General features: G+C 38.5%; 1 protein-coding gene across 1 annotated transcript in view; it reads right to left on the reverse strand.

Annotated features, from left to right (window-relative positions):
• AXDND1 (axonemal dynein light chain domain containing 1) overlaps positions 1-25,770 on the reverse strand; it is a 91,368-nt gene that overhangs the window by 38,458 nt on the left and 27,140 nt on the right. The window contains exons 9-15 of the mRNA XM_012802584.2: positions 22,311-22,451; positions 21,503-21,607; positions 12,771-12,891; positions 9,166-9,267; positions 7,947-8,110; positions 5,575-5,650; positions 2,871-3,105 (exon numbers count right to left, since the gene is read on the reverse strand). Coding sequence (XP_012658038.1) covers positions 2,871-3,105; positions 5,575-5,650; positions 7,947-8,110; positions 9,166-9,267; positions 12,771-12,891; positions 21,503-21,607; positions 22,311-22,451 — 944 coding nt within the window. The remainder of the gene's footprint in view (positions 1-2,870; positions 3,106-5,574; positions 5,651-7,946; positions 8,111-9,165; positions 9,268-12,770; positions 12,892-21,502; positions 21,608-22,310; positions 22,452-25,770) is intronic.

Raw genomic sequence — 25,770 nt, forward strand, 5'->3', positions numbered from 1 at the left:
AAAAAAAAAAAAAAAAAAAAAAAAACATGGGCAAAGAACCATTAGTATATGTGAGGGGAGGGTGTTTTACATTTATATTAGAGCAAGTTACTAAGTGGCTCATAATAAAGGATTTTTTTCTAAAAGTATGTTACATGGACCACTTAGATCAGAATCACCTAGGAAGCTTCCTAAAATTGTTGGTTGTGGGCATCTTTCTAGACACAGTGTACCAGAATGAATGGATTGCAGGGCTCAGGAATCTGCATTTTTCACTAAATCCCTAAATTAATCACACTAAAGTCTGAGAACCACCCATGTAGAATGCTAACATCTCATAGGCTAATATCTCGCATGATCTATTGTCAACTGGTGGACATCTGTCTAATACAAGCAATCACAGTGCATAACATTGATAATATATAATATCTACCAATGTTTTACAATGGTGTGTTCTCTAGTAGTATGAAAATTTCCAATATTGCTTTTCTTCCTAATGTGTATTACAAACCAATAGCAAAAATATCAATATTTTTCTAACTTAGCAAAAATAAAAGACATTGGCAAAGGACCAGAACAATATTTCTCCAAAGAAGATATACAAATGTCTAATAAGCCTTAAAAGATGCTCAACTTCAGGCTTGGCTCCTGTATACAGTGGTTACGGCGCTGGCCACATACACCGAGGCTGGCAGGTTCAAACCCGGCCCGGAGCCTGCTAACCAACAATGATGACTGCAACAAAAAAATAGCCTGGTATTGTGGCAGGTGCCTGAAGTAGTCCCAGCGACTTGGGAGGCTGAGGCAAGAGAATTAGTTAAGCCCAAGAGTTGGAGATTGCTGCGAGCTGTGACGCCATGTCACTCTACTGGGGGTGACAAAGTGAGACTCTGTCTCAAAAAAAAAAAAAAAATGCTCAGCTTCATTAGTCATCAGGAAAACACAAATCAAAATCACAATGAGATGTTATTTCACACTCTCTTGTAAGGCTACAATTAAAAGGTAAGATAACAAGTGCCAGCAGGAATGTAGAAAAATCAGAACCCTCATACAATGCTGGTGGGAATATAAAATAATGCATTTATGAAACACTGTGGCACTTTGAAAATACTGTGGCAGTCTTTGAAAAATGAAACATAGAGTTACCACATGACAAGGAATTCTACTTCAGGGTATATGTCAGAACCCTGTTGCTTTTGAACCCCTACCTGGTTTGAAAGCCTACTGGGCAAACTACACCGAAAATAAAAAAAAATCACACCAGTTTAAAACATAACGTCTGAGAATGTCTGGAGAAGGCTTACATGAACTCAGGCCGAGTAAACCAAACAATCCCTCTATGGCCTCCTCAGAAGGTTTGTACTGATTTCCAACAAAGGTGCTTATGCAAAATGTAAAAATGCCAAAAGATAAGTTGAAAGAACCCCAAATCCTCAAGAAGACTGGATAGAGAGAGAGGATGCATAAACCATAGGGAGTTGTTAACAGACCAAACAACTGATGGTATATTTAGAAAGGGGTTGGGAGAAACTAGTTCTATAGGGGAAGTAAACCGCATTTCCTAATCTAACTACATATCAAAAGTTCAAAGAGCTTAATACTCTGGGCTCTTTCCATCTTCCAGTGGTTTTTTTTTTGAGACGAAGCCTCAAGCTGTCACCCTGGGTAGAGTGCCGTGGTGTCACAGCTCACAGCAACCTCCAACTCCTGGGCTCAAGCGAGTCTCCTGCCTCCACCTCCCAAGTAGCTGGGATTACAGGCGCCCACCACAACGCCTGGCTATTTTTTGGTTGCAGCCATCATTGTTGTTTGGCAGGCCCAGGCTGGATTCAAACCCGCCAGCTCAGGTGTATGTGGCTGGTGCCTTAGCCACTTGAGCCACAGGCGCCGAGCCTCTTCCAGTGGTTTTGATGAGCCCCCAGAGATTGCTGGTCTGCAAGCTTTCCCACTGGATATCCCAAGATTGAGGCAGGGTACCTCACTGAGAAATCAACCTATCCCTCCCCCTCCCCATAGTTATATATACAGAAATGTGTACACAGATGTGTATGTTATTAATAGCATTATTCATAGTAGCCCCAAACTGGCAACACAAAAGTCAGTCAACAGATGAAATGACAAACAAAATGTGATTTATACATACAAAGGAATATTAGGTCGTAAAAATGAATGAACACTGATATGCACTAAAACATGGAAGAACCTTGAAAATATTATGCCAAGTGAAAGAAGCTAGTCACAAAAGATCACACAGCATATGATTTCAATCATATGAAAGTCCAGAACAGGGCAATCTATAGAGACAGAAAGTAGATTTAGGACTAAGGCAGATATGGAGGTGTGGATAAAGGGTGAGAGCTAAAGAGTAAGAGGTTTCTTCTGAGGTTTATTTTGATGAAAGTATTCTAAAATTGACTGTGGTTAATAGATGCATGTCTGTGAATATAGTAAAAAATCATAGAATCATGCACCTGAAGTAGGTGATTATAATGTAAATAAATTATATTTCAATAAAGTGATGCTCAATGCTTTGCTTATTTTGCTTGATTTTGGATACTGTATGTATATATTACTTTTATTTTAAACATTAATTATATTAAAAATAGTTACTTTTACTTTTTTTGAGACAGAGTCTCACTATGTTGCCCTTGGTAAAGTGCTGTGGCATCACAGCTCACAGCAACCTCCAACTCTTGGGCTTAGGCGATTCTCTTGCCTCAGCCTCCAAGTAGCTGAGACTACAGGTGCCTGCCACAATGCCCAGCTATATTTTGTTGCAGTTTGGCCATGAGGCCGGCACCCTACCCACTGAGCCACAGGTTCCACCCAATAGTTCCTATTGAAATGCTTTATAATACCAAGAAATCTAATTATCATGTTTTTTTTCTTACCATTGTCCCCATTTATTCTTATTTCAAATTCTTTGTAGAGTCTTAGTATGATTTTTAATATATCGTCCATCTGCTTTTGCTCTGCTGGCATCTCTCCCTCCAAACTTCTATGGCGACCAAATATCGCAAACCCAATATCTGACCAGTTTTCCTGTAAATGTTTAATAATCTTAAGAGTATCGTATTTCGACAGTAGAGCATCTCCAGTAAACTTTTCTTTCACATCATTCAGTCCCTAAAGAGTGAAAAGGAGGGCAAAAATTAACACATTGTTCAGTAATAATTTTATCAGTCTACTCAGATCCTTATTCCTCAGTGACTTCCAATTGTTTTGTAGTTGTATATCCTATTATTATTCATAACATTTTTTCCACAGATACAGTATGTGACATATATTTTGAAAATTAAAGTGAATTTAAATTAATTTCAATACTCTCTGAGGTAACTCATGATTTACTAAGATAAAGATCATTATATTAAATCCTATGTGAGTAAAAAATTAGTGACAGGCAATTAAGCACTAGAGAACTGAGCATATTTAATTACTACTTGCTTTAGTAAGGGTGTAATATATCTGTTTACATAATCTCCACTAGATTGGGAAAGTTCCAAGGATGTACAGGTTATATTTTATTTATGTATCAATAAATATTTCTGGAAAAAATAAAATACAATTTATACATAAAGCTTGCCATTATTGGTTTCTCAGAAAATGGAAATATCATTCATTAAAAGTTATCAGTATAGGGAGGCAATATAAAAGATAATTAACAGTAAGAATTTTGGTATTGGAGAGACCTGGACACAAATGCTGACTGTGCCACTTACTGTTTATAGACAACTTAGGTAAACTACACAATATTCTGAAGCTTTAATTTCCACATTGTGAGAAGGGGATACTGCTGGGGGTACTGCTGGCCATAAGTAGTACGAAAGGTAACATATGGAAAACATTTTCAGCTCCTGACAAAGAGTTAGTGCTTAATAAATGAGTTATTATTATTCCTAATGAATAAGAAGCATGGTTTTTAAATTGTATCTATGCATATCAAAACTGCCAGATAAACAGTAAAAAAGTCATTAACTTGGTATATTGTATATAGAACAGCAAACATCTTCAATTCTGAGCATATTCCACTCAAGTCATTCCAAAAGAAAAAATGGTTTCTTGGGATCTACATAAGATTCATAAAGCCATGAATTTGATATTTACTTTGGAAGTATTTCAGTGTCATATATTTTCCTTTGTTAGATTACTATAACATGAAAGTGATTTGATTAATAAAAACTAATTTCAAAGCTCAAACCCTTTTAGAAAGATTTTATTAATGGATAAAGAAAATGTGATATACACATATAAGGGAATGTTATTTAGCCTTAAAAAACAAGAAAATTCTGAAGTATACTACTGAAATATGAACCTTGAGGACATCATGCTGAGGGAAATAAGCCAAGCACAAAAGGAAAATATTGTATTATTCAACTTACATGAGGTGGCTAGAGCAATCGAATTCATAGAAAGTAGAGTTAATGATTGCCAGAGACTAGGAAGAGGCAGACATGGGGAGTTACTATTTAACGAGTATAGGATTTCAGTTGGGGAGGATGAAAATGTTCTAGAGATGGATGGTGGTGATGACTGTACAATAATGTGAATGCAAATAATATGGCAATTTTTTTTTTTTTTTTTTTGTAGAGGCAGAGTCTTACTTTGTTGCCCTCGGTAGAGTGCCGTGGCATCACACAGCTCACAGCAACCTCCAACTCCTGGGCTTAGGTAATTCTCTTGCCTCAGCCTCCTGGGTAGCTGGGACTATAGGCACCCGCCACAACGCCCGGCTATTTTTGTTGTTGCAGTTTGACCAGGGCTGGGTTTGAACCCACCACTCTTGGTATACGGGGCTGGTGCTCCACCACTGAGCCACAGGTGCTGCCCATAATGTGGCAAATTTTATATTAATATATATTTCACAGTAATAAAAAAAGATGTTATTAATTTTAAAAGTCCAATTTTCCTTAAAACAAAAGTCAGATGCAAGAGAGGCACTAATGTTACTTATGTCTTGACAAATAAGAGAATCATAACTACCCTCACTGCCACCCATCTATCTTTTCCAAATTTCTTTTCTAGCAACCTAACTTTATTTGGCCTCCAAATCTGAAATAGAAATGAAAATACTGAAGCATATATATATAGAGAGAGAAAGAGAGAGAGACAGAGTCTCACTATGTCACCCCCAGTAGAATGCTGTGGCATCACAGCTCACAGCAACCTTAAACTCTTGGGTTTAAGCAATTCTCTTGCCTTAGCCTCCTGAGTACCCGGGACTATAGGTACCCACCACAACACTCAGTTATTTTTATTTTATTTATTTATTTTGCCGTTTTTGGCCAGGGTCAGTTTTGAACCCACCAACTCCAGTATATGGGGCCGGTACCCTATTCCTTTGAGCCACAGGCACCACCCACCCTGCTATTTTTAGAGATAAGATCCTGCTCTGGCTTAGGCTGGTCTCGAACTCATTAGCTCAGGTGATCCATCCACCTCAGCCTACCAGAGTGCTAGGATTACAGGTGAGAGCCATTGTGCCCAGCCTGAAAATACTGAAGTATATTTTTAAAAGTCCTGGTGGTCTTATAGGTAAGGAGTGTTAGTTTCACAGCCAGCACTTTGATTACCAAACTATTTATTAGAAAGTCTTACCTTTTGCCACTGCTTGAAGTCTAAAAGAATTAATTCAAACACATTTGCCTTATTAGGGGACAAAACGAATGTAACACTGAAAGAAGAAAAGATAGTAAGAGAAAGGCCTCAGCACAAGGCATAAACTTAAGTCTATACACGAAACAATTAATATGATGTTTCTCTACAATGATTTTCAAGTACGTGTTCCAGTTCTAGCCGCTCTCCCCATAGGCATTGCATTTATCTTTAAAATTATAAATATAAATTCAGACTCTAATCAGACCCAAGCAACTAAGCTATAGGGCGATGCTCATGATAGTATTTTTTTAAAGAGTGGTCTCTGAGTCTTGAGAATTCAGAACTAGGTCATCATGAGAAGAATTTATGTTGAACACAGCTCCTAAAACATATAAATAGAAAGGATGCCAACAGCATCAATAAAGGGTCAAGTTTTAAGCGTCCCAACTATGGCAAAAAAGAGTTTTCTTTAATTGCTATGAAGTTTCACAAGGTGAAAGCTATTGATAAAGAAGTTCATGAGGAGAAAGAAGAGAACCACAGCCACCTATGCTCCTCTCCCACTAAGTGTCAACAAACAGCAATGAGCACATAGCAGCAGCAAACAGGTCGGAGATGTACAGCTTCAGCTTCTAGAACAGTGTTTTCAATCTTTTTTATTTCACAGCACACTTGAACCTATAGTTAAACTTCCAAATCACACTTAAGTGATGTTGATAAAAAAAAAAAGTTAAAAAAAAGTATACTTACTGTGCTTTGAACTTCTTTAAAAAACAATGATCTTTAAAATTTTTCATGGTACACCTAAGGTCCTCTCACAGCACACTGGTTGAAAATCACTGTTCTAGAATTTCCAAATCTAATTTAGAAAGCCTTTAGTGGTTATGAAAAACTGAAACCTAGAGGCACCTGTAGCTCAAGTGACTAAGGTGCCAGCCACATACACCAAAGCTGGCGGGTTTAAATCTAGCCTGGGCCTGCCAAACAACAATGACAACTACAACCAAAGATGGCCGGGTGTTGTGGTGGGCGCCTGTAGTCCCAGCTTCTTGGGAGGCTGAGACAAGAGAATCGCTTAAGCCCAGGAGTTTGAGGTTGTTGTGAGCTGTGACACCAGCTCTCTACCCAGGGCAATAGCTTGAGGCTCTGTCTCAAAAAAGAGAGAGAGAGAAAAAAAAAAGAAAAACTGAAACCACTGTTCTCAATCTGAAATGGAAATTGTACCCACATGTGTCTCCTCAACAAAGTATATTAAAGTCTAAAAGAACTTTAGTCTAGTCCAGCCCACAGCCAAAGTATAGATTCCCAGTAACCCTGACTGTGATTTAAGCATTTGGCCTCAATGTAGCTACTTTATTTGTAGCTTCTTCCACTGTCAGATTTCTCTAATCATTACAAAGTATAATATTCAATCAAAATCACTCTCCCTGTAGCTGCCACCATTGGTTTTATTTCTCTCCACATGTATTTGCAGATGCTCAAGTTTGCCAATAGTAATGACACAAGTTGACTTTATTTTTAAAAGAGCTAGACGTATCATGTTTTGCCATGTATAATGCATGCCCATGTTTTGGGCCCAAACTTTGAGGAAAACCCCCCTTGAGAAAGTAGCCTGCCCTCAGGTGGAAGAAACACATCTGGGGAGGGCTAATGCTCCCCAAATAAATATGCAGATCACACTACCCTTCCACAGCATCCCACTCTGTGAAACTTGCCCCTTCCCTCTCTCCTGGGAGCCCTTCCCTCCCCATCACATCAGAGCCATGGCTGAGATGATCACGCAGGTGGCCAGCAGGCCGGGGCCTTCTGAGGCCTTTTGGCCAGCAGCCAGCCAGGGGCGTCCTTAGGGCCTCCATTAGGGCTCCTGGTCCTTTCCACGTGGCCCACCTCACCAGCCCGCCACCATCCTCTCCCTTGATTGTGGTGCTCAGCAGAGGTTGCTCTGGTCTGCTCCCACCAGATCCCAGATCCTTCTGGATCGGAACATCACGTGCCCACCAGGCCCAGGCAGGACGGTGCAGTGTCCAGCAGGCCTCTATTGGGCTCTCCTGCTTTAAGCTGTCCTATTAATGTATAATGAGCATCCTTACTTTTCCTCAAAAATTTGGGCAAAAATGTGTTCATTATACACAGCAAAATATGATAAATGGAGGCGGCAACAGCTGGGCAGGGGTTCAGGATGTACTACAGAGATACTAAGCACTAGAAAGCACAGGACTATTCAAGGTCCTCTCAGGATTGTGCCCTCATAAAGACTGCTGGTTACCTCCCCAAGATCATTATTAGAGCAATGGGAAGGTAAAAGAGAGAAACAGAATTGGACTGTTATCAGACATGATATAATCAGAAAAACAGAACATTCGGTGACTCACGTAGTATTTTTGAAATGCTCCTGCCATTTGCTAAGGCCATCCCTAACAATTTGCAATGTCTTCCTTGTAATCTCTTCAGTATGTTCTATCTCCTCTCTATATTTATTCACTAAGTTTTTCCATTTGTGTGTCAACTTCTGCAACAGCGCAAGGTCTGCAGTGTCCTAGATAAAAGTGCATGGAATTAAACAAATTGTTCATTTATTCATGAATATGTAAATATTCGTTAACATACACTGGGCCATGATTAATACTGTAATACTAGAGAAATCATAAGGAATGAATCAAAAAATTGAAGATAGCTCTTTTTCAAAATATCATCAGTAATACTACTACACAGTTCATTTGGTGACAGTTTTTCCATGATACATAAAGTATTATAGACAAGATTATTTCTTCCTTGTAACACACACCCCGTTTTCCCACAGGACTTTCACAGGAGTCATGTGGTGCACTAGAATGAAGAGGAACCACAAGGCCAGGTGGAACCAAATGTGAATCCTAGTCATGACTAGCTGTGTAATGAAATTTGTCATTAATTTCTATTATTCATAAGATAAAGACCTTAATGCCTATTTCACAGGAGTGTTTTCAGAGTTAAATCAAATGACTAGTGTACCTGGCTTTACTCAGTAGAAACACACTAAATGCCAGTTCCTCCCCTTTCCTCCTAGTGTATTGAATGAATTGTCCCCCAAAATTGCATATAATGCATGGATAATGTGCAGGTGTCCTCAAACTACAGCCTGTACATATGTGGCCCACCTAGGACATTTATCCGGCCTGCCGGGTGTTTTTGCCGCCACTGCCTGTCCTGCTTAGCAGCCGACTCATCCCAGGGCCCACAGTCCGGCCCTCCAATGGTCTGAGGGACAGTGAACAGGCCCTCTGTTTAAAAAGTTTGAGGACCCCTGATGTAACTAACTCCTTCAATAAATATAGCTACTTACTTTTCTTTAGTTGAAGCACTAATAAATATAACCGTAATTCTATGAATGACTTTGTAGTATTAATAAACTCAGATAAATTGCTTTAGTTAGGATAGAAAATGAATATAAGGAATTAAGAACCTTTATTCACCTTTCCTTAGATTTTTCATTCTGCACACAATGAAGCACAAATATAAAACCATGTTTCAAAATCTGTAAATTTAGCAAAGATTTCTTATAGTCTCAACCCTCAACATTTGCAGTCTTTCTTGCTATAACTTAAGCTTTACCTTAGTTGTCAGCAGGATGATGAAATGCTTAGTGTGTTTATCCCAGCCTTTTTCATTGAGGTAAAGTCTTTTAGCCAATACGACGTTATTTCTATCAATTACCTATAAAAATAATGTACTATAATCAGGAGCCTAAAACATTAACAAACCATTATAATTTATTACACTGGTTTCATATATTAATTTCTCATTGAATCATTAACTTAACCAAAACTTCTTGTTTAAATCATTATCTACTATGAATTACAAATTCATGTTTTCAAAAACTACTAAATTGGAACCAAATAATAATATATAGCAGAAGTTCTCATACAACTTAATCTCCATACCCCTTTATACTCAAAACTGAATGAGTAGGGCGGGGCCCATAGCTCAGTGGGTAGGGCAACAGCCACATACACCAAGACTGGTGGATTCAAACCTGGCCCAGGCCAGCTAAAATCAACAATGACAACTGCAGCAACAAAAAAAAATAGCTGAGCATCGTTGTAGGCACCTGTAGTTCCAGTTACTTGGGAGGCTGCGGCAAGAGAATCGCTTAAGCCAAAGAGTTGGAGGTTGCTGTGAGTTGTGGCACCACAGCATGCTACTGAGTGAGACTCTGTCTCAAAAAAAAAAAGAGTACTCCAAAGTACTCTTTTATTTGTATGGATTGTATCTATTGATAGTTACTATATTGGAAATTAAGCTAAAATTATTAAAAATATGTATTTATTAATTCACTTAAACATTAAAAAATTATTATATATTAACATAAAGAGAATTTTGTGAAAAAATATATTTTTAAAAAAAAAGTGAAAAGGTATTTTTGTTTCATGCTATTACAAATGTAAATGCCTGTCTTAGAATAGAGTTGGATTCTCACGTTTTCTTTTGCATTCAATCTGTTGCAATAGCCCACGTGAAGTAGCTTCTCAAAAGGTCCACTGCATACTCATGGGAGAATACGAGTGAAAGAGGCAAATAACATTTTAATATTATGATGAAATTAGTTACAATCCCATGGAGCTTCTTAAAGGGGCTCACAGACTTCCATGGAGTCCCTGGACCACACTTTGAGAAATACTCATACATGGATATCAAATCAATTGTACAAGCCCGGGCCTACTAAACAATAATGACAACTGATGACAGCTGCAACCAAAAAATAGCCAGGCGTTGTGGCGGGTGCCTGTGGTCCCAGCTGCTTGGGGGGCAGAGGCAGGAGAATTGCTTGAGCCCAGGAGCTGGAGGTTGCTGTGAGCTGTGATGCCACAGCACTCTACCCAGGGTGACAGCTTGAGGCTCTGTTTCAAAAAATATATATATCTATTATATATATGTTATATTCTATAACATCTAGAAGTGCAAGTTATTTTTTGAAACATCACAGATTGATATTGAGCAAGTTATTTTTTATTAATATTCTTTTAGAGGCTGGGTGTGGTGGCTCAGGCAGGAGAATTGCTTGAACTTAAGAGCTCAAGACCAGCATGAGCAAAAGTGAAAGCACATCTCTACTAAAAATAGAAAAATTAAGCTGGGCATAGTGGCAGGCACCTATAGTTCCAGCTAGTCAGGAGGCTAAGGCAGGATTGCTTGAACTTAGGAGTTTGAGAATGCTGTGAGCTATGATGATGCCATAGTACTCTAATTCAGGTGACTCAGTGAGATTGTCACAAAAAATTTTTTTTTCTTTTATAATGTTTTATATCCTCATGTCTAGATGTGTTTTATAATCAACTTGACCCTAAAAATAAGATAGCTCTTGATATTTATTTTTAATAGAATTATATTGAATTTATAAATTAATTTGGAAGGAATTGACATTTATACAATATTAATTATTGTTCTGAATTGGTAATATATCATATAAGTCTCTTTAATTTGTTTTCTTTTAGGTTCTTTAATACAGTTTTAGAGTTTTCAACAAATAGGGCTTGTCCTTTCTTAAGTTTATTCATTCTCTGCATTTTTAATTGCTTATTATTGGTATGCAGGAATCTGGGTTTTATATATTTATCTGGTATCCAGTTACCTTATCAAAAGCTAATTACTTCAAGTAATCTTTACATTGATTTTTCCAGTTTTCTGAGTAGTTGATTGTATAATCAGCAAATAATAGTGATTTTTGCAAGTTCTCTTTAGGATTTATACCTCAATTTTACTTGCATTTCATTACTGAATTAGAGCCTCTTGTGATACTAGAAATCTCTCCTCTCTTGAATGGGAACGCCTCTAGCATATCCCCATTAATGCTCTAGATTTATAATAATTATCTCTTGAATCAACAAGTCTTGAATCCACCAGCCATTGTATTGTTTTCTCTCTAGCTTTGGGACCTTGGCACAGTTTGACAAATAATTTTCATCAAAATACTTAACAAACTACATGGGGCAGGATCTAAATACAAAATCCTAATATGTAGCTCAGCACCCATAGTTCAATAGCTAGGGTGCTGGCCACATACACTGGGGACTGGTGGGTTCGAACCCAGCCCGGGCCTGCTAAAAACAATGACAACTACAACAAAAAAATTGCTGGGCATTGTGGTGGGCACCTGTCGTCTCAACTACTTGGGAGGCTGAGACAAGAGAACCGCTTAAGCCCAAGAGATTCAGGTTGCTGTGAGCTGTGATGCCACAGCACTCTACCAAGGGCAGCATAGTGAGACTCTGTCTCAATTTAAAAAAAGAAAAGAAAAGAAAGAAAGAAAAAAGAATCCTAATATGGAGGTATTAATATAGGATATCCCCATGGAGAACTCTGTGACCTGCCACCAGTGGAACACTGAACCAATCCAACTGAAGCAATTTCTTTTTTTTTTTTTTTTGAGATAAGAGTCTCACTTTCTCCCCCCAGTAGAGTGTCCTGGCACACATAGCTCACAGCAACCTCTAACTCTTGGGCTTAAATGATTCTCTTGCCTCAGCCTCCCAAGTAGCTGGAACTACAGGCACCTGCCACAACACCCAGCTATTTTTAGAGATGGGTTCTCGTTCTAGCTCAGGCTGGTCTCGAACTCATGAGCTCAGGCAGTATGTCCACCTCTGCCTCCCAAAGTGCTGGGTTTACAGGCGTGAGCCACTGCATGTGGCCTTGAAGTAATTTCTTAATCTGTTTAGGGTCAAAATTTACTGTTAATATCTATAATTTCTAGATGCCAGACTCATTACCTTGTGTACCAAGGTAATAGACTATGAGTATGATATTCAGTGATCCTTACATGATTATGTGAGAAAAATAAGAACCACCTTTCCTACTGTATTATAAATTATAATAAATAGTATAAATTAGTATGAACTTATTATAAATAGTATAAATGTTATAAAATAGTATAAAGTTTAAAAATTTAACATGTTCCCAACATCAGAAGAGGAATTATTTCTCATACTTTATAGAGTCTAGTGGGAAAAAAAGAGTCCTTAATTGTGTAATAGCTAGGTAGCCAATAAGAAAAGAAACAAAAGAAAAAGTTTAACTTTCCCTTTTCAAGGCCTGCAAAAGCTATATTGTGTCAATAATATACATCTTCAGTTTTAAAGTTTTTGTCTAGATTATTACACATTGTAAAACCAACTTTCAGCAAAAAAGAAAGACCGAATTCTGAATCCAGATGAACCAACCTTTAGAGCCAAGTCATATGTGGCTGTACTCCAGACATCTCTTTCAGTCATTAACTGTTTAATATCATTCTCCATCCTGTTTCTTTGTAATTTATATAAATCATGGTATTCTTCCACCATTCTATTAAAAAAAAAATGAGAAACAGCTATATGGACACATTTTTATAAAAAAAGACTTCAGTCTAAAATATGCAATTTGTTCTTTCAAGGCTTATCATAAGGTAATTATGCTATAATTGCTAAATATATTGATAATACTTCTGTATAGTGAAAAAAAAAGTTCACATGTATTTATAAATCTTGTAATAGTCTTAATGAAAGTAAAAATCCAAAATATTACTCCTTGTTCTGAACATTTTTTATCTTATTCTTTTCTATTTATTCACTAGGATTTTCACAACATAATATTCCAATGGTATAACAATAGGATATCTAACAAAAAATTCAGGATACAAGTAACTGTAATATAAAGAATCTTATTATTAAGATTCTTTGCGCATAGACTTAGGATTCTTTGTTAACAACATAAAGTCCAACAATTGTGAGTTACTAATTTTTTTTTTCTTTAGACTGAGTCTCACTTTGTCACCCTTAGTAGAGTGCTGTGGCTTCAAAGCTCACAGCAACCTCAAATTCTTGGGCTCAAGTGATTCTCTTGTCTCAGCCTCTCTTGTAGCTGGGACTATAGGCACCCACCACAATGCCCAGCAATTTTTTTAGTTGGTTCATTTGTTTGTTTGTTTAGCAGCCTGGAGCTGGGTTCAAATCCACCAACCCTGGTGCATGTGGCAAGTGCCCTAACTGCTGAGCAACAGGTACCGAGCTGAGCCACTAAAATTTTAAATTACATATATATATTTAAATCTTAGGCTAATTATATCTCCCAACAACCCAAAGCTTAAGTATAATGAATCAGCTTTGTCTTAACTATTGTTTCTTTGTGTCTACCAGACCATACCTTTTCCTTCTAATTTACATGGAAATTTCTCTTAAAATTAAAAGCCTTTCTGAAGTAAAGACAAACATAAAAGTTGTAAAGGGTCTAGCAGCATTTCAAAAATCTTTTTAAAATCTTCCTCCTAAGGGATATTAGCTTTGATACAAAAATTACAGGCCAATGACATAGAATTCTACCAGTCTGGCAAAAGTCAGGAACTATTACATCAGTTCTTGGAGCCTCTTCCTATTTGGAGGCTTCTGTTTGTTCAAAATAATTGAGAAGAAATTCACAGGAGAATACACATGTAAAAAAACATTAAGCTAACTCTTAAGATTTGTGTACTTTACTATCTGAAAAGTAGACCTCAATTTTAAAAAAGGAACTAATGACTTAATTTATAACAGCAAAAGCAAAAAATCCAGAAACAATCTTAATGTCCAATAGCAAGAGATTGGGCAGATAACAATACGATTTATTCTATGATAAAAAGAACCACTCTGCAATTAACTAAAGAACATGTTCTTAATACTTTGGTACATGGGAAATTTCTTTAAAATATAAAATGAGTAAAAAGTGATAAAAATTACATATTGTTTGATCTTACTTTTATTAAAAAATATATATATGGAAAACCCTAAACGCTCCACCAAAAACTCTTATAACTAATAGATTATTAATTCAGTAATGATCCAAGATACAAAATCAATATACAAAAATCAGCAGCATTTCTATAAACCAATAATGAACTAGCAGGAAGAAATCAAGAAACCATTCCTATTTATAATAGCTACCAAAAATAAATAAATAAATTTAGCCAAGGAAGTGAAAGATCTCTACAAGGAAAACTATAAAACACTGATGAAACAAATTGAAGAGGACACACCAAAAAATGGAAATACATAGCATATTCATGAATTAAAAGAATTAATATATATATTTTTTGAGACAGAGTCTCACTATGTCCCCCTCAGTAGAGTGCCCTATATCACAGCTCACAGCAACCTCCAACTCTTGGGCTTAAGTGATTCTCTTGCCTCAGCCTCCCAAGTAGCTGGGACTACAGGCACCTGCCACAGTGCTCAGCTATTTTGTTGTTGTTGTTATTGTAGTTGTCATTGTTGTTTAGCAGGCCCAGGCAGGGTTCGAACCTGCCAGCCCCAGTGTACATGGCTGGTGCCCTAGCTGCTAAGCAACCGGCACCAAGCCAGAATTAATATTGTTAAAATGATCAAACTACCCAAAGCAATCTATAGTTTCAATGCAATCCCTATCAAACTACCAATGAAATTCTTCATAGAAATAACAATTCTAAAGTTCATATGAAAGCACAAAACACCTCAAATAGCCAAAACAATCCTGAGCAAAAAGAACAAAGCTGGAGGCATCACACTACCAGACTTCAAAATATATTGACACTTCAAATATATTACAAAGCTATAGTAACCAAAATAGCATGGTATCAACATAAAAACAGAAACTAAACCCAATGGAACAAAATAGAAACCAGAAAGAAATCTATGTATTTATAGCCAACTAATTTTTGACAAAAGCACCAAGAACATTCCCTGGGAATGTCTCTGAATAGTCTCTTTGGTAAATCATGCTGAAGAAATTTGAAATCCACACACAGAAAAATGAAACTAGACCCCTATCTCTCACCATGCATAAAAATCAACTCTAAGCAGATTAAGGCTAAAATGTGCCCTCGAATATGAAAGTAATAAAGGAAAACACTTCAGATCATTGATATGGGCAAAGATTTTATGGAGAAATCAAAAGAATAGACAACAAAAGCAAAAATGTCTAATGGTATTCTATCAAACTAAAAAGTTTCTCCACAGCAAAGGAAATAACCAACAAAGTGAAGAGACAACCTCTAGAATGGGAGAACATATATGCAAATTATTCATTGGAGAAAATATAAATATTCAGAATATATAAGGAACTCAAACAACTCAACAGCCAAAAATCAAATAATCTGATTTAACAATGGGCAAATGCCTGGGCATGGGGCTCATGCCTATAATCCTAGCACTCTGGAAGGCTGAGGTGGGTAGATTGCTTGAGCTCAGGAGTTGAAGACTAGCCTGAGCAAGAGCAAGACCCCATTTCTAAAAAAAAAAAAAAAAAAAAATAGGAGTTGTAGTGGCTGCCTATAGTCCCAGCTACTTGGGAGACTGAGATAGGAGGATTGCTTGAGCCCATGAAACTGAGGTTCCTGGGAGCTAGGATGCCATGGCACTCTACTGAGGGTGACAAAGTGAGACTCTGTCTAAATAAATAAATAAATAAATAAATAAATAAAAATGGGCAGAGTTGAATGTACATCTCTTTAAAAAAAACATATAAATGGCCAACAGATATATGAAAAAATCACCAATATCATCAGGGAAATGAAAATCAAAACCACAATGAGATACCATCAAGATATGGTTATTATCAAAAAGACAAAAAGAAACGCTAATGCCGATATAAAGAAAACGGAACTCTTATACAATGTTGGTGGGTATGAAAATTAGTACAGTCAAAACAAAGAACAGTATGAAGTTTCCTAAAAAAAAAAACTGTGACTAGCCTCAGTGCCTGTGGCTCAAGTGGCTAAGGCACTAGCCACATACACCTAAGGTGTCGGGTTCGAATCCAGCCTGGGTCTGCCAAACAACAATGACAGCTGCAACCAAAAAATAGCCAGGTGTTATGGCAGGTGCCTGTGGTCCCAGCTACTTGGGAGGCTGAGGGAGGAGACTTGCTTGAGCCCAGGAGTTGGAGGTTGCTGTGAGCTGTGATGTTATGGCACTCTACCCAGGGGGACAGCTTGAGGCTCTGTCTCAAAAAAAAACAAAAACAAAAAACTGTGACTAGAATTACTATATGACCCAGCAATCCCACTGCTCGATTTGTATTCAAAGGAAGGGAAATCAGCACATTGAAGAGATATCTGCACTCCCATGTTTACTGAAGCACTATTCACAATAGCCAAGATAGGGAATCAACTTGTATCCATCAGCAAATGAGTGAATAAAGGGCATACGCAATGGAATACTACTAAGCAATAAAAGAGAACAAAATCCTGTTATTCACAACAACATGGTTCAGGACATTATATTAAGTGAAATAAGCCAGACACTGAAAGATAAATATTGCATGTTTTCATTCATATGTGGAAACTAAAAAAATTGATCTCACATTAAGAGGAGGACAGAGTAGAATAGTGTTAATAGAGGCAGGGAATGAGAGGGGTGAGAAGGGACAGCTAAAGTGTGCTTAATGGATACAGAAGTACAGCTCATAAGAGGAATAAGTTTTGGTGTTCTATGGTAATAAGGAACATTGTTATCAATAATTACCTTATATTTTCGATTGGCTAGAAAAGAGTAGATTTTGAATGTTCCCAATATAAAGAAATGATAAATGTTTGGGGTGACAGATATGCTAATTACCCTGATATAATCACATTTTGGTACATTTACACAATTACATATTGTACTGAAATGTCAACTATACCCCATAAATACATACAATTATTATATATAAAACGTATTAATAAAAGCCAAAAATAAAGAAATAAAATATATAGAAAAAAGAAAATATATCAAAATATTAATCAGTTAACTCCAGAAGAAAGAATTATGGATGTTCTTTTCTTTATACTTACATATCTCCAAATTTTCAATAAAATAATCAATTATAAGAAAAAATTATTACTAACAATTTCTAATTACAAAAAATAAGTACACTATCCCATTTCAGAACCACCACTTTTAAAATAAGAATTTATATTTCCTTTTCCCTCTCTCCCTCTCTAGTTTTAGAAAATATTTTGCTCTTATAATGGACAATACACAAAAGGAGTGCTAGGGTTATTTTTGTAATTCATTCAACAAATATTTGCTTAGTGCCCACTCTATGGCAATTGCTATTAAAAACAAAACAAAACAAATTCTTGCCCATATAATGTTTAATGGAGAAGAAAATAAAAAAGTCAAACATAGCAGGATAGTACTGTGGATAAAAATAGGTTGGGGAAAGGGGATTGAAAGTATAAAGTACTTTGCAATTTTATATAGGTCCAGGAAAGATCTTACTGAAAAGATGATGTTTGAGCAAAAACCCAAAGAAAGGAGGGAGAACGCCATTCTGCTCTCTCAGAGAAGAGGATAGCTCAAAAAATAGCACAAAGGGCTTGTTCATCATAGCTGGTACCCACACATACCATCAAGGGCCTGTGGATATGTCTGCACTATTCACTGCCACCTCTGGCAGCACCCAAGCATGCCACCTGGGAGCCTAGGGATCAATCTGTCCTACCCACTGTAGCTGATGTCTTTGCACACCAAAAAGGGGCCTGAGGACAGCCCTATACCAACCATCACACCTACTGCCCACACACATTGAGAAACAGAAGAAACACCACCTCAACATGTTACCATTGACAACATAACACCACCCAGGGTTCTAAGGATAGGCCCAATTTGCCAACGGTTGCCACTGCCAGCACCCACCCACATCATGGAGGGCTACAATTACTTGGTAGTATCCCAATTACTTGGGAGGCTGAGGCTGAGGCTGAGGATTGCTTGGCTTAGGAGACTGAGGCTGCAGGGAGCTATGATTGTACCACTGCATTCCAGCCTAGCAATACAGCAAGACTCCATCTCTTAAAAAAAAAAAAAAAAAAGGCTCAGTGCCTGTGGCTCAAGCGGCTAAGGCGCCAGCCACATACACCTAAGGTGGCGGGTCCAAATCCCCAGCCCGGGCCCGCCAAACAATGATGGCTGCAGCCAAAAAAAATGGCCAGGCGTTGTGGCGGGCACCTGTGGTCCCAGCTACTTGGGAGGCAGAGAGGCAGGAGACTCACTTGAGCCCAGGAGTTGGAGGTTGCTGTGAGCTGTGATACCACAGCACTCTACCCAGGGGGATAGCTTGAGGCTCCATCTCAAAAAAAAAAAAAAAAAAAAGAAAGAAAGATTTCAAATAAACAACATTAAAAGTGTATCTCAAGGAACTGGAAAAGGAAAAACAAACCAAACCCAAAAGTAGCATAAGGAAAGAAATAAGAACAGAGCTAAGCAAAATGGAGACAGAAAAATACAAAGGATCAATAAAATCAAAAGTTGGTTGTTTAAAAAAAATAAACAAAATCAATAAACCACTTGCTAGACTAACCACAAGAGAGAAGACCCAAATAAACAAAATCAGAAACAGATGAAAATGAAGGAAAACGGCTAACCAGAGACACCAGTTGCCAGAGTGTCTCAGTAACAAGGATAAATTTTTGATGAAAGAGATAAAACAAACAAACATAGATTGGGAATAACTGGGAAGGGTGCCAGAACCTACAAGAGACTCTATGGGATGAAGTTGCAGAGCAGAACAAAGAGAAAGATTTTGCAGAGATCAACCCCAAGGATGCTTAGAATCTGGTAAAAAGGGTAGGTGGAGTAAGTGTTTCTCCCACCTTCACATCTCTGACAGTCAATGGACTCCCAAGCTGCTGGAGAGTCTTTCTAACCCTGTGGGGAATAGCTTTGAAGTGATAGGGCCCCCACAGCCCAGGGAGGTGTTCAAGGAAGGACCCCCGCCTCCCAGCTGCTTCTCCTTTAACATCAAACATTCTTTTCACCTGCCAGAAGTCACGTAGCCCATCATACTTTCCTTATTATTGGCAAGCACACAGCTTTTCCTCCTTAAAGTTAATCTTTACCCCAGGTGTTAAGATTTACCTTGTTAAAGATACTTTATAAATAAAGGTGTTTCCACAGTTTCATGCTGGCTGCAGTCATCAGCTGCATCAGACCATCCGACCCCATCCTATCTTTTGTCTCTTGTCTGTCTTTCTCATTTCCCACTATTTCTACTCAGGTTATTTCTCCTTCCCTACACTGAATAGCAAAATAACCCCACAAACCCAAAAGCTGCTGCCAACAGTGAACTGGAAGCTTTTTGCAGACAAACCCTGAGGCTCCCAGCCACCCCCACCCCAGGATGCTTCCTATCACCACAGACCCAATCCAAGATGGCAGGTGTCATATTGCTTCTCTACCCACCATAAACCTTTCGTCTTGCCAGGGGACTTCAGTCCCTCAGTTTTTGTCTTGTTCATTCCCACACAAATGTTTCCCAACCCTAGCCCAGACTGCAGATGCTACAGGGGTCCAGTAAGTCCTGGGAGATCTATGTGAACCCAAAGCCTGGATATTCCAGGTAGGTTGCATTCTGGAGAGAGGAATAGAAATGACCAGGGTGCTACCTTTCCTCTATTAGAATCTTTCCCTCTCCTTCCACTCTCCCACTTGTGGCTGCCAAGGGAAATAATTAAGCCATAACACTGAGGCTTCCACAGAGAGTGGGGCTAAAGCCTTTCCCCTTTAAGTCTTGCTTCTGTGGACTAATGAGTTCTTGGACTGTGAGCTTGGGCCTTCACTGATGCTGCCTGCCCAGCAGCTCCATCAAAGTAGGTCACAACCTGAAGAGGAAAGACATCAAATCCATTTCAGCACATGGGCAATCCAGGACAAGCATGCTTATACCTGGTACGGTCAGGGATTGATCTTTAGAGACCTAGGGACAGGCCCATAGACCAAATCCCATATCCTCGGGACTCAATCATGTTGCTCAAGGATACAGAGGGGAGATTTATAAACTAATCTCTGGAGGTCATGGAGCCCACATGGGCAAAACTGAGAGGATTGTACAGCATGGGTCCCAAGTGCAGTATGCTCAAAGAGCACCCCTACCCTCACAGAAAGGCCACGCTCTCAGCCCTGGCCAGGATCCTAAGCATGGAAGCTCCCAGTCGACTGTACAATCTAGGGAAACTCAGCTAGTTTGAGTTCCTGCCTGCTGGCAGACACTGAAAGGACCACTGAAAGACCATGGAGCAGGAAAGGTGGGAGAAGAGGGAAACCCACTCTGGAAGCCAGACTGTGAATCTCAGATAGGCCCACCTCCACAAGCAGACATTCTGGTTAGGCGAGGCCACATTGTTAGCCCCACCCTGGTGACTCCATAGGAGCTAGGAGCAGACCTTTGACCTTGCTGAAATAGCTTCCCTGCCAGCTTTTGTGGAGCCTAAGGACAAACTCACCACAAAAAAAAAAACCTCTGTCCAGCCTCACTATAGGACCTGCCTCTGCTGTGCCAGAGAATAAGCACACATCTGAAAGAAGTTCAAGTGCCCCACCCACTACCTGGAGCATTTAAGTACTTCTCCTGAAGGCCTAGATACAGTCTCAGGTCCCAGAAACAACACTTAGGCTTGTTCCTCCCAGAAAGCACTACCTATGGACAGGGAGGTAAATGTACACAACACTTAAACAGTATTTACTGACTCAATCATACAGGGTTTGGTTGTTCTTACTTATTTACCACTTCCTATCATAGAGATTAAACTGGGTAAGCCAATACTATTCACACTGTTGAGAGGATCACAGGGAGGCTGGGCATGGTGGCTCACACGTGTAATCATAGCATTCTGGAAGGCCAAGGCAGGTGGATTGCCTGAGCTCATGAGTTCAAGACCAGCCTGAGCCAGAGCAAGACTGTGTCTCTAAAAATAGCTAGGTGTTGTGGTGGGCACCCGTAGTCCCAGCTACTTGAGATGCTGAGGCCAGAGGATTGCTTGAGCCCAAGAATTTGAAGTTGCTGTGAGCTGTGATACCATAGCACTCTACCAAGACAACAAAGTGAGACTCTGTCTCAAAAAAAAAAAAAAAAAGAAGAAGCTGCAAAAGCTTTTTTCCTCCCTTTCCTCTGTATGCATAGTATGCTACACAAAGTTTAGGTAACTCACTTGGCATTCTTTTCAGCATCTAAAAGAGCTTGTGCCAAATCCCTGTGGGCCTTCTCAGCATCCTTTGTTAATTTCACATCATGTGCCCGAACCAGACACAGTTCCCTGGAACAAAGCAAAGAAATTTTAAATTCATAATTGGAAACGTTCAAAAGCTTTTACCAGGAAATCAGATTTATACACAGCCATCTTCTCAGTTATTATGTGTACTTCCCTTCCTAGTTTTCCACCTTATAAACCAAAGAAATCAAGAAATCTAGTGTATGTTCTGAATGAAATCATGCCAATTTTAACAATGGAATGAGGCTAGCAAGAAAAAGCAGAAAGATCTGAGCAGAAGGATCATTCATTCCATTCTAGAGGAAGGATGCTGACAGGCCTGTATGTTTCTCTCCTCCACTCTCTGACATGCCTATCATGTCCTCTTTGTTCTTGCCACTAATCATCTTGCCTCAAGGTAAGATGATCACTAACCATGGCTGCTAGATAGTACTTAATCTCTTTGAGATTTGAACCTTCACATGATAATCATGACACTGCTCTGTGAACCTAGTTAAGATAAACATCTGTATCTTGGAAGGAAGAACAAGTCTTTTCCCTGTCAAATACACAAAGCCTTAGTTTTGTATTAATTCCCATAACATATTTTTCTATATCAACAATGATATCCAGTTCTTTCTGTTCTCTTGATAAACATGACAAGACAGAAGAGTATTTACCTTTAATCATTCCACTTTCCCTGAATATTTTTTGCTTTCTTTAAAGATATGACTTTCACTTTTGCTTTATATTTGAGTATAGTTTTTACCTGGTCAGTTCTTCAATAACATGCTTAAAATTATACAATTCTTCTAAAATGCGCTGGTCCATCATTCGCTGAGTTACCAAGTCTTTATAGAAGTCAATCATCTGCCGAGCAATTTGGTCAAGCATTTGTACATATCTGTTTCTGCATAAGAAAGAAGAGAAAAAAGATATCATGCAGAAGGAAAAGAAAAAAGAGCCAGAAAATATGCAAGAAAGTAATGTTAGGGAAAGATAGTAAATAGACATTAACAAGAAGAACAAGCTAGGGGGAGAAAGGGATCTAGGCTGTGTTTCCCTGCCATACCATACAAATGAACAAACAACTATAAAGAATTATAACCAGAACCATAATTATTCAGAATAACATATCTAAGATGTAAAGCAAAAATAAGGACCTGTGTTATTTTTTCTTCTAGGTTATAAACTCTATGAGAATAGAAACCAGGTCTTGGGTGGCGCCTGTGGCTCAAAGGAGTAAGGCACTGGCCCCATACACCAGAGGTGGCGGTTTCAAACCCAGCCCCAGCCAAAAATTACAAAAAATAAAAGAAACCAGGTCTTACATATATGTATCTTTATCTAACAGAGTGCCTTGAATATAGTGAGAATTTTATAAATACAGTAAAATTTCTGTAAGCTGACCACCCAAGGGACTATAACAAACGGGTCCACACAAGGAACTAGGCCTACTGAACTGATATGTACATGTGGTGCATGTCTAGTCTATAAGAATTAGGTCAAGTTAAGGAGGTGGTTGGTGTAGGAAGGTGGTCAACTATGGAGGTTCTACTGTAGTTGAATTCATGAATACAATAAATTTTCTCAAATTGATAAAATGTAAAAGATACCAACTGTTTAAAAATAAATGAAGACCTTTAATACAAAGAAGTAATTTCTTTTGCTTCAGAATAAAACTAAACAAAATATTTGGATGTGATCATAGGTGATAAATTATAAATACTGTAAGTGAGTAGTATGCTTTTATGTTAAAAGTTATCTAAGTGTTATACCTCTAACCCTGCAATCCTTGAATTATATCTTTGAGTTGGACTAGTCATTTAGTCTAATTTCTCACCTATTAACAGAAAGAATTATTCAGCCCTTCCTTAAACATTTAAAGTGACAGGGAGTTTATCAGTTCCATATGCAGCTCATACATTGGAAAGTATCAATTTTAAAAAAGACTTTCTTCAGAACTTCTCTTCCTGCCTATATGGGGGGACTATATAAAATGCCAGGCTCAGGACAACAAAAGTTGTCCCCATTGAAAGTGGTCCCTAGATCTTCAAAAGAGCTCCTTCCACAAGAAAATGCTGGCTGTCAGATTCTGGACCTGCTGAGTGTTTTGACATTCTACAGACACGTGATGAATGTTCGTAGCAATCACCTTGAAACCAAGTTGCTTATTATCACCTTCTTTGTTCTTATGACTCCATCTTTGCCGTATTCTAAATCCTTGACTTTGAAGCCCTCCTATGATCCCATCTCTGGTGTTTTATATTTAGTAATTCTGTGGTATCCCTGATATCTGACTCAACTTCTTAAAAATGATTTTGGCTTTGATTTGCCTGCCTGTCTTTCCCCTGAGACTTCCCAGGATATAACCCACCCTATTTTGGCCCCTAGGACCTAACTCCTAAAACCAGCTGGAGCAGTTCTTTTTATACCTACCCTCGTAAGGGGAAAGTCTGCATATACTGTGAGTCATCTAGTTCTTTTGCCTTGCTTCTGCACCTGTCCCTCCTGACTTTAGATTAACAACTCAGACCTGAGTTGTCCCTATCCTCACTCTGATTTGGCACTCTCCAGCTCTCCATGGTATTCTAATGACTTAACTCTTTCATATTTTATCTTAATTATTTTCTTATTAATGGCTTTGCTCCTAGTTTTGTTAGGTAGGGATAAGGAAGAAGGGAATAGATGCTTTGTGTAGGGGTGTCCACTGAGAGGCAGATGCCACTAGGAGATGCTTTGTCTACTAGAAGGAAAAAAGTGACCAGAGGGGGCTCCCAAGAAAGAACAGATGACATGTACAGGGGATCCCCAAGGACTGACCAGATGTTTGGTCTACAACAGAGGGCCTTCAAAGACTGACTGACCAGAAAGAGGCAGAAAAATCACAGAGTGGAGATAAGATCAAGGCCTCACTACGGGGTCTCTGGAGCATGTGCACAGTTAACAGTGTCCCAAAATAACCTACCGTCATTAACGTGGTAAAAATCACACCCACCCACTCCATGACAACTTACAAGTACCATGGCAAGCCCTAGAAATTGCCTTACAAGGATAGAAAGAAGAAGGGTTTCAAATTTCAGGAATTCTTCACCCTTTTCCAGAAAAACCATGAATACCCCCCCACCTTAACATAAAATTAGGGAAGTAGCATAAAAGGAGAAATCTTGTTAAACTCAGGGTCACCTCCACTAGCACCCACTCCTTCTCTGGAATGTACTATGCTTTAATAAACCTTTGGCATTTTGCCTACTTGCACCTGCTTGCTCTGATCATTTACTCCATAGACTTGGTGCCAGGAACCATTCTTCATTACCAGGAACCAAAACCCAGGAAACACGGGGATCTGACATGTGGTCCCCACACCTAACCATTCTCAGAACTGCCAGATAGAGAAAATTCAGCTTCAACAAATCAGGCAGTGGGCAAATTGGGCAAATTGATACTACTAATTCCCGTTTACAAGAAACTGATGTCATTATGTAGATCTAATGATTTGGCAAGTGAGCTATTGATATATAATTTGAGCCCAAAGTGTCTGATTCTACCATTTCCTTCAGCTTTTTAGAAAATACAATAGTCATGAGAAGAATTGGCTCAGCGACTATGGCTCAAGCGGCTAAGGCGCCAGCCACATACACCTGAGCTGCCGGGTTCGAATCCAGCCTGGGCCCGGCAAACAACATAAGTGAATCTTTCTAAAAGTAGAATATAAACGTCTTAACACAGTAACTAAGAAAATGACATAAAGGCTAAGTTAACCAGTTTGATGAAAATATTTCAAATTGTATATGAAAACACTACACTGTACCCCATGATTGCATTAATGTACACAGCTATCACTTAATAAAAAAAAAAAGAATTATAGTAAAAAAAGTAGTAAAACAAATTACTGTAAAAAAATTATTGATAATAATTATATTTATTGAGCACCTAATTCTATGTTCTTGTTAAGTTTCACCTCAACCCTATGAAGCATCTCAATGCTTGGCACACAGTAGATACTGAACAAAATATCATTGACTTATGAAGGAAAAATGGACAAATGAAAACCTTCATGGTAATTATTATCTGCATTTGCATATGAGAAAACTAAGGCTCAGATCTGTACCAAGGTGACACCTAGATGAAGATTTGAAACTGTATCAGTCTTGGCTCGGCGCCTGTGGCTCAAGTGGCTAAGGCACCAGCCACATACACCTAAGGTAGCAGGTTCAAATCCCCAGCCC

This window comes from Otolemur garnettii, unplaced genomic scaffold (genome assembly GCF_000181295.1).
Source record: "Otolemur garnettii isolate 467f Iridium unplaced genomic scaffold, OtoGar3 scaffold00016, whole genome shotgun sequence".
In the NCBI taxonomy this organism is placed as follows: domain Eukaryota; kingdom Metazoa; phylum Chordata; class Mammalia; order Primates; family Galagidae; genus Otolemur; species Otolemur garnettii.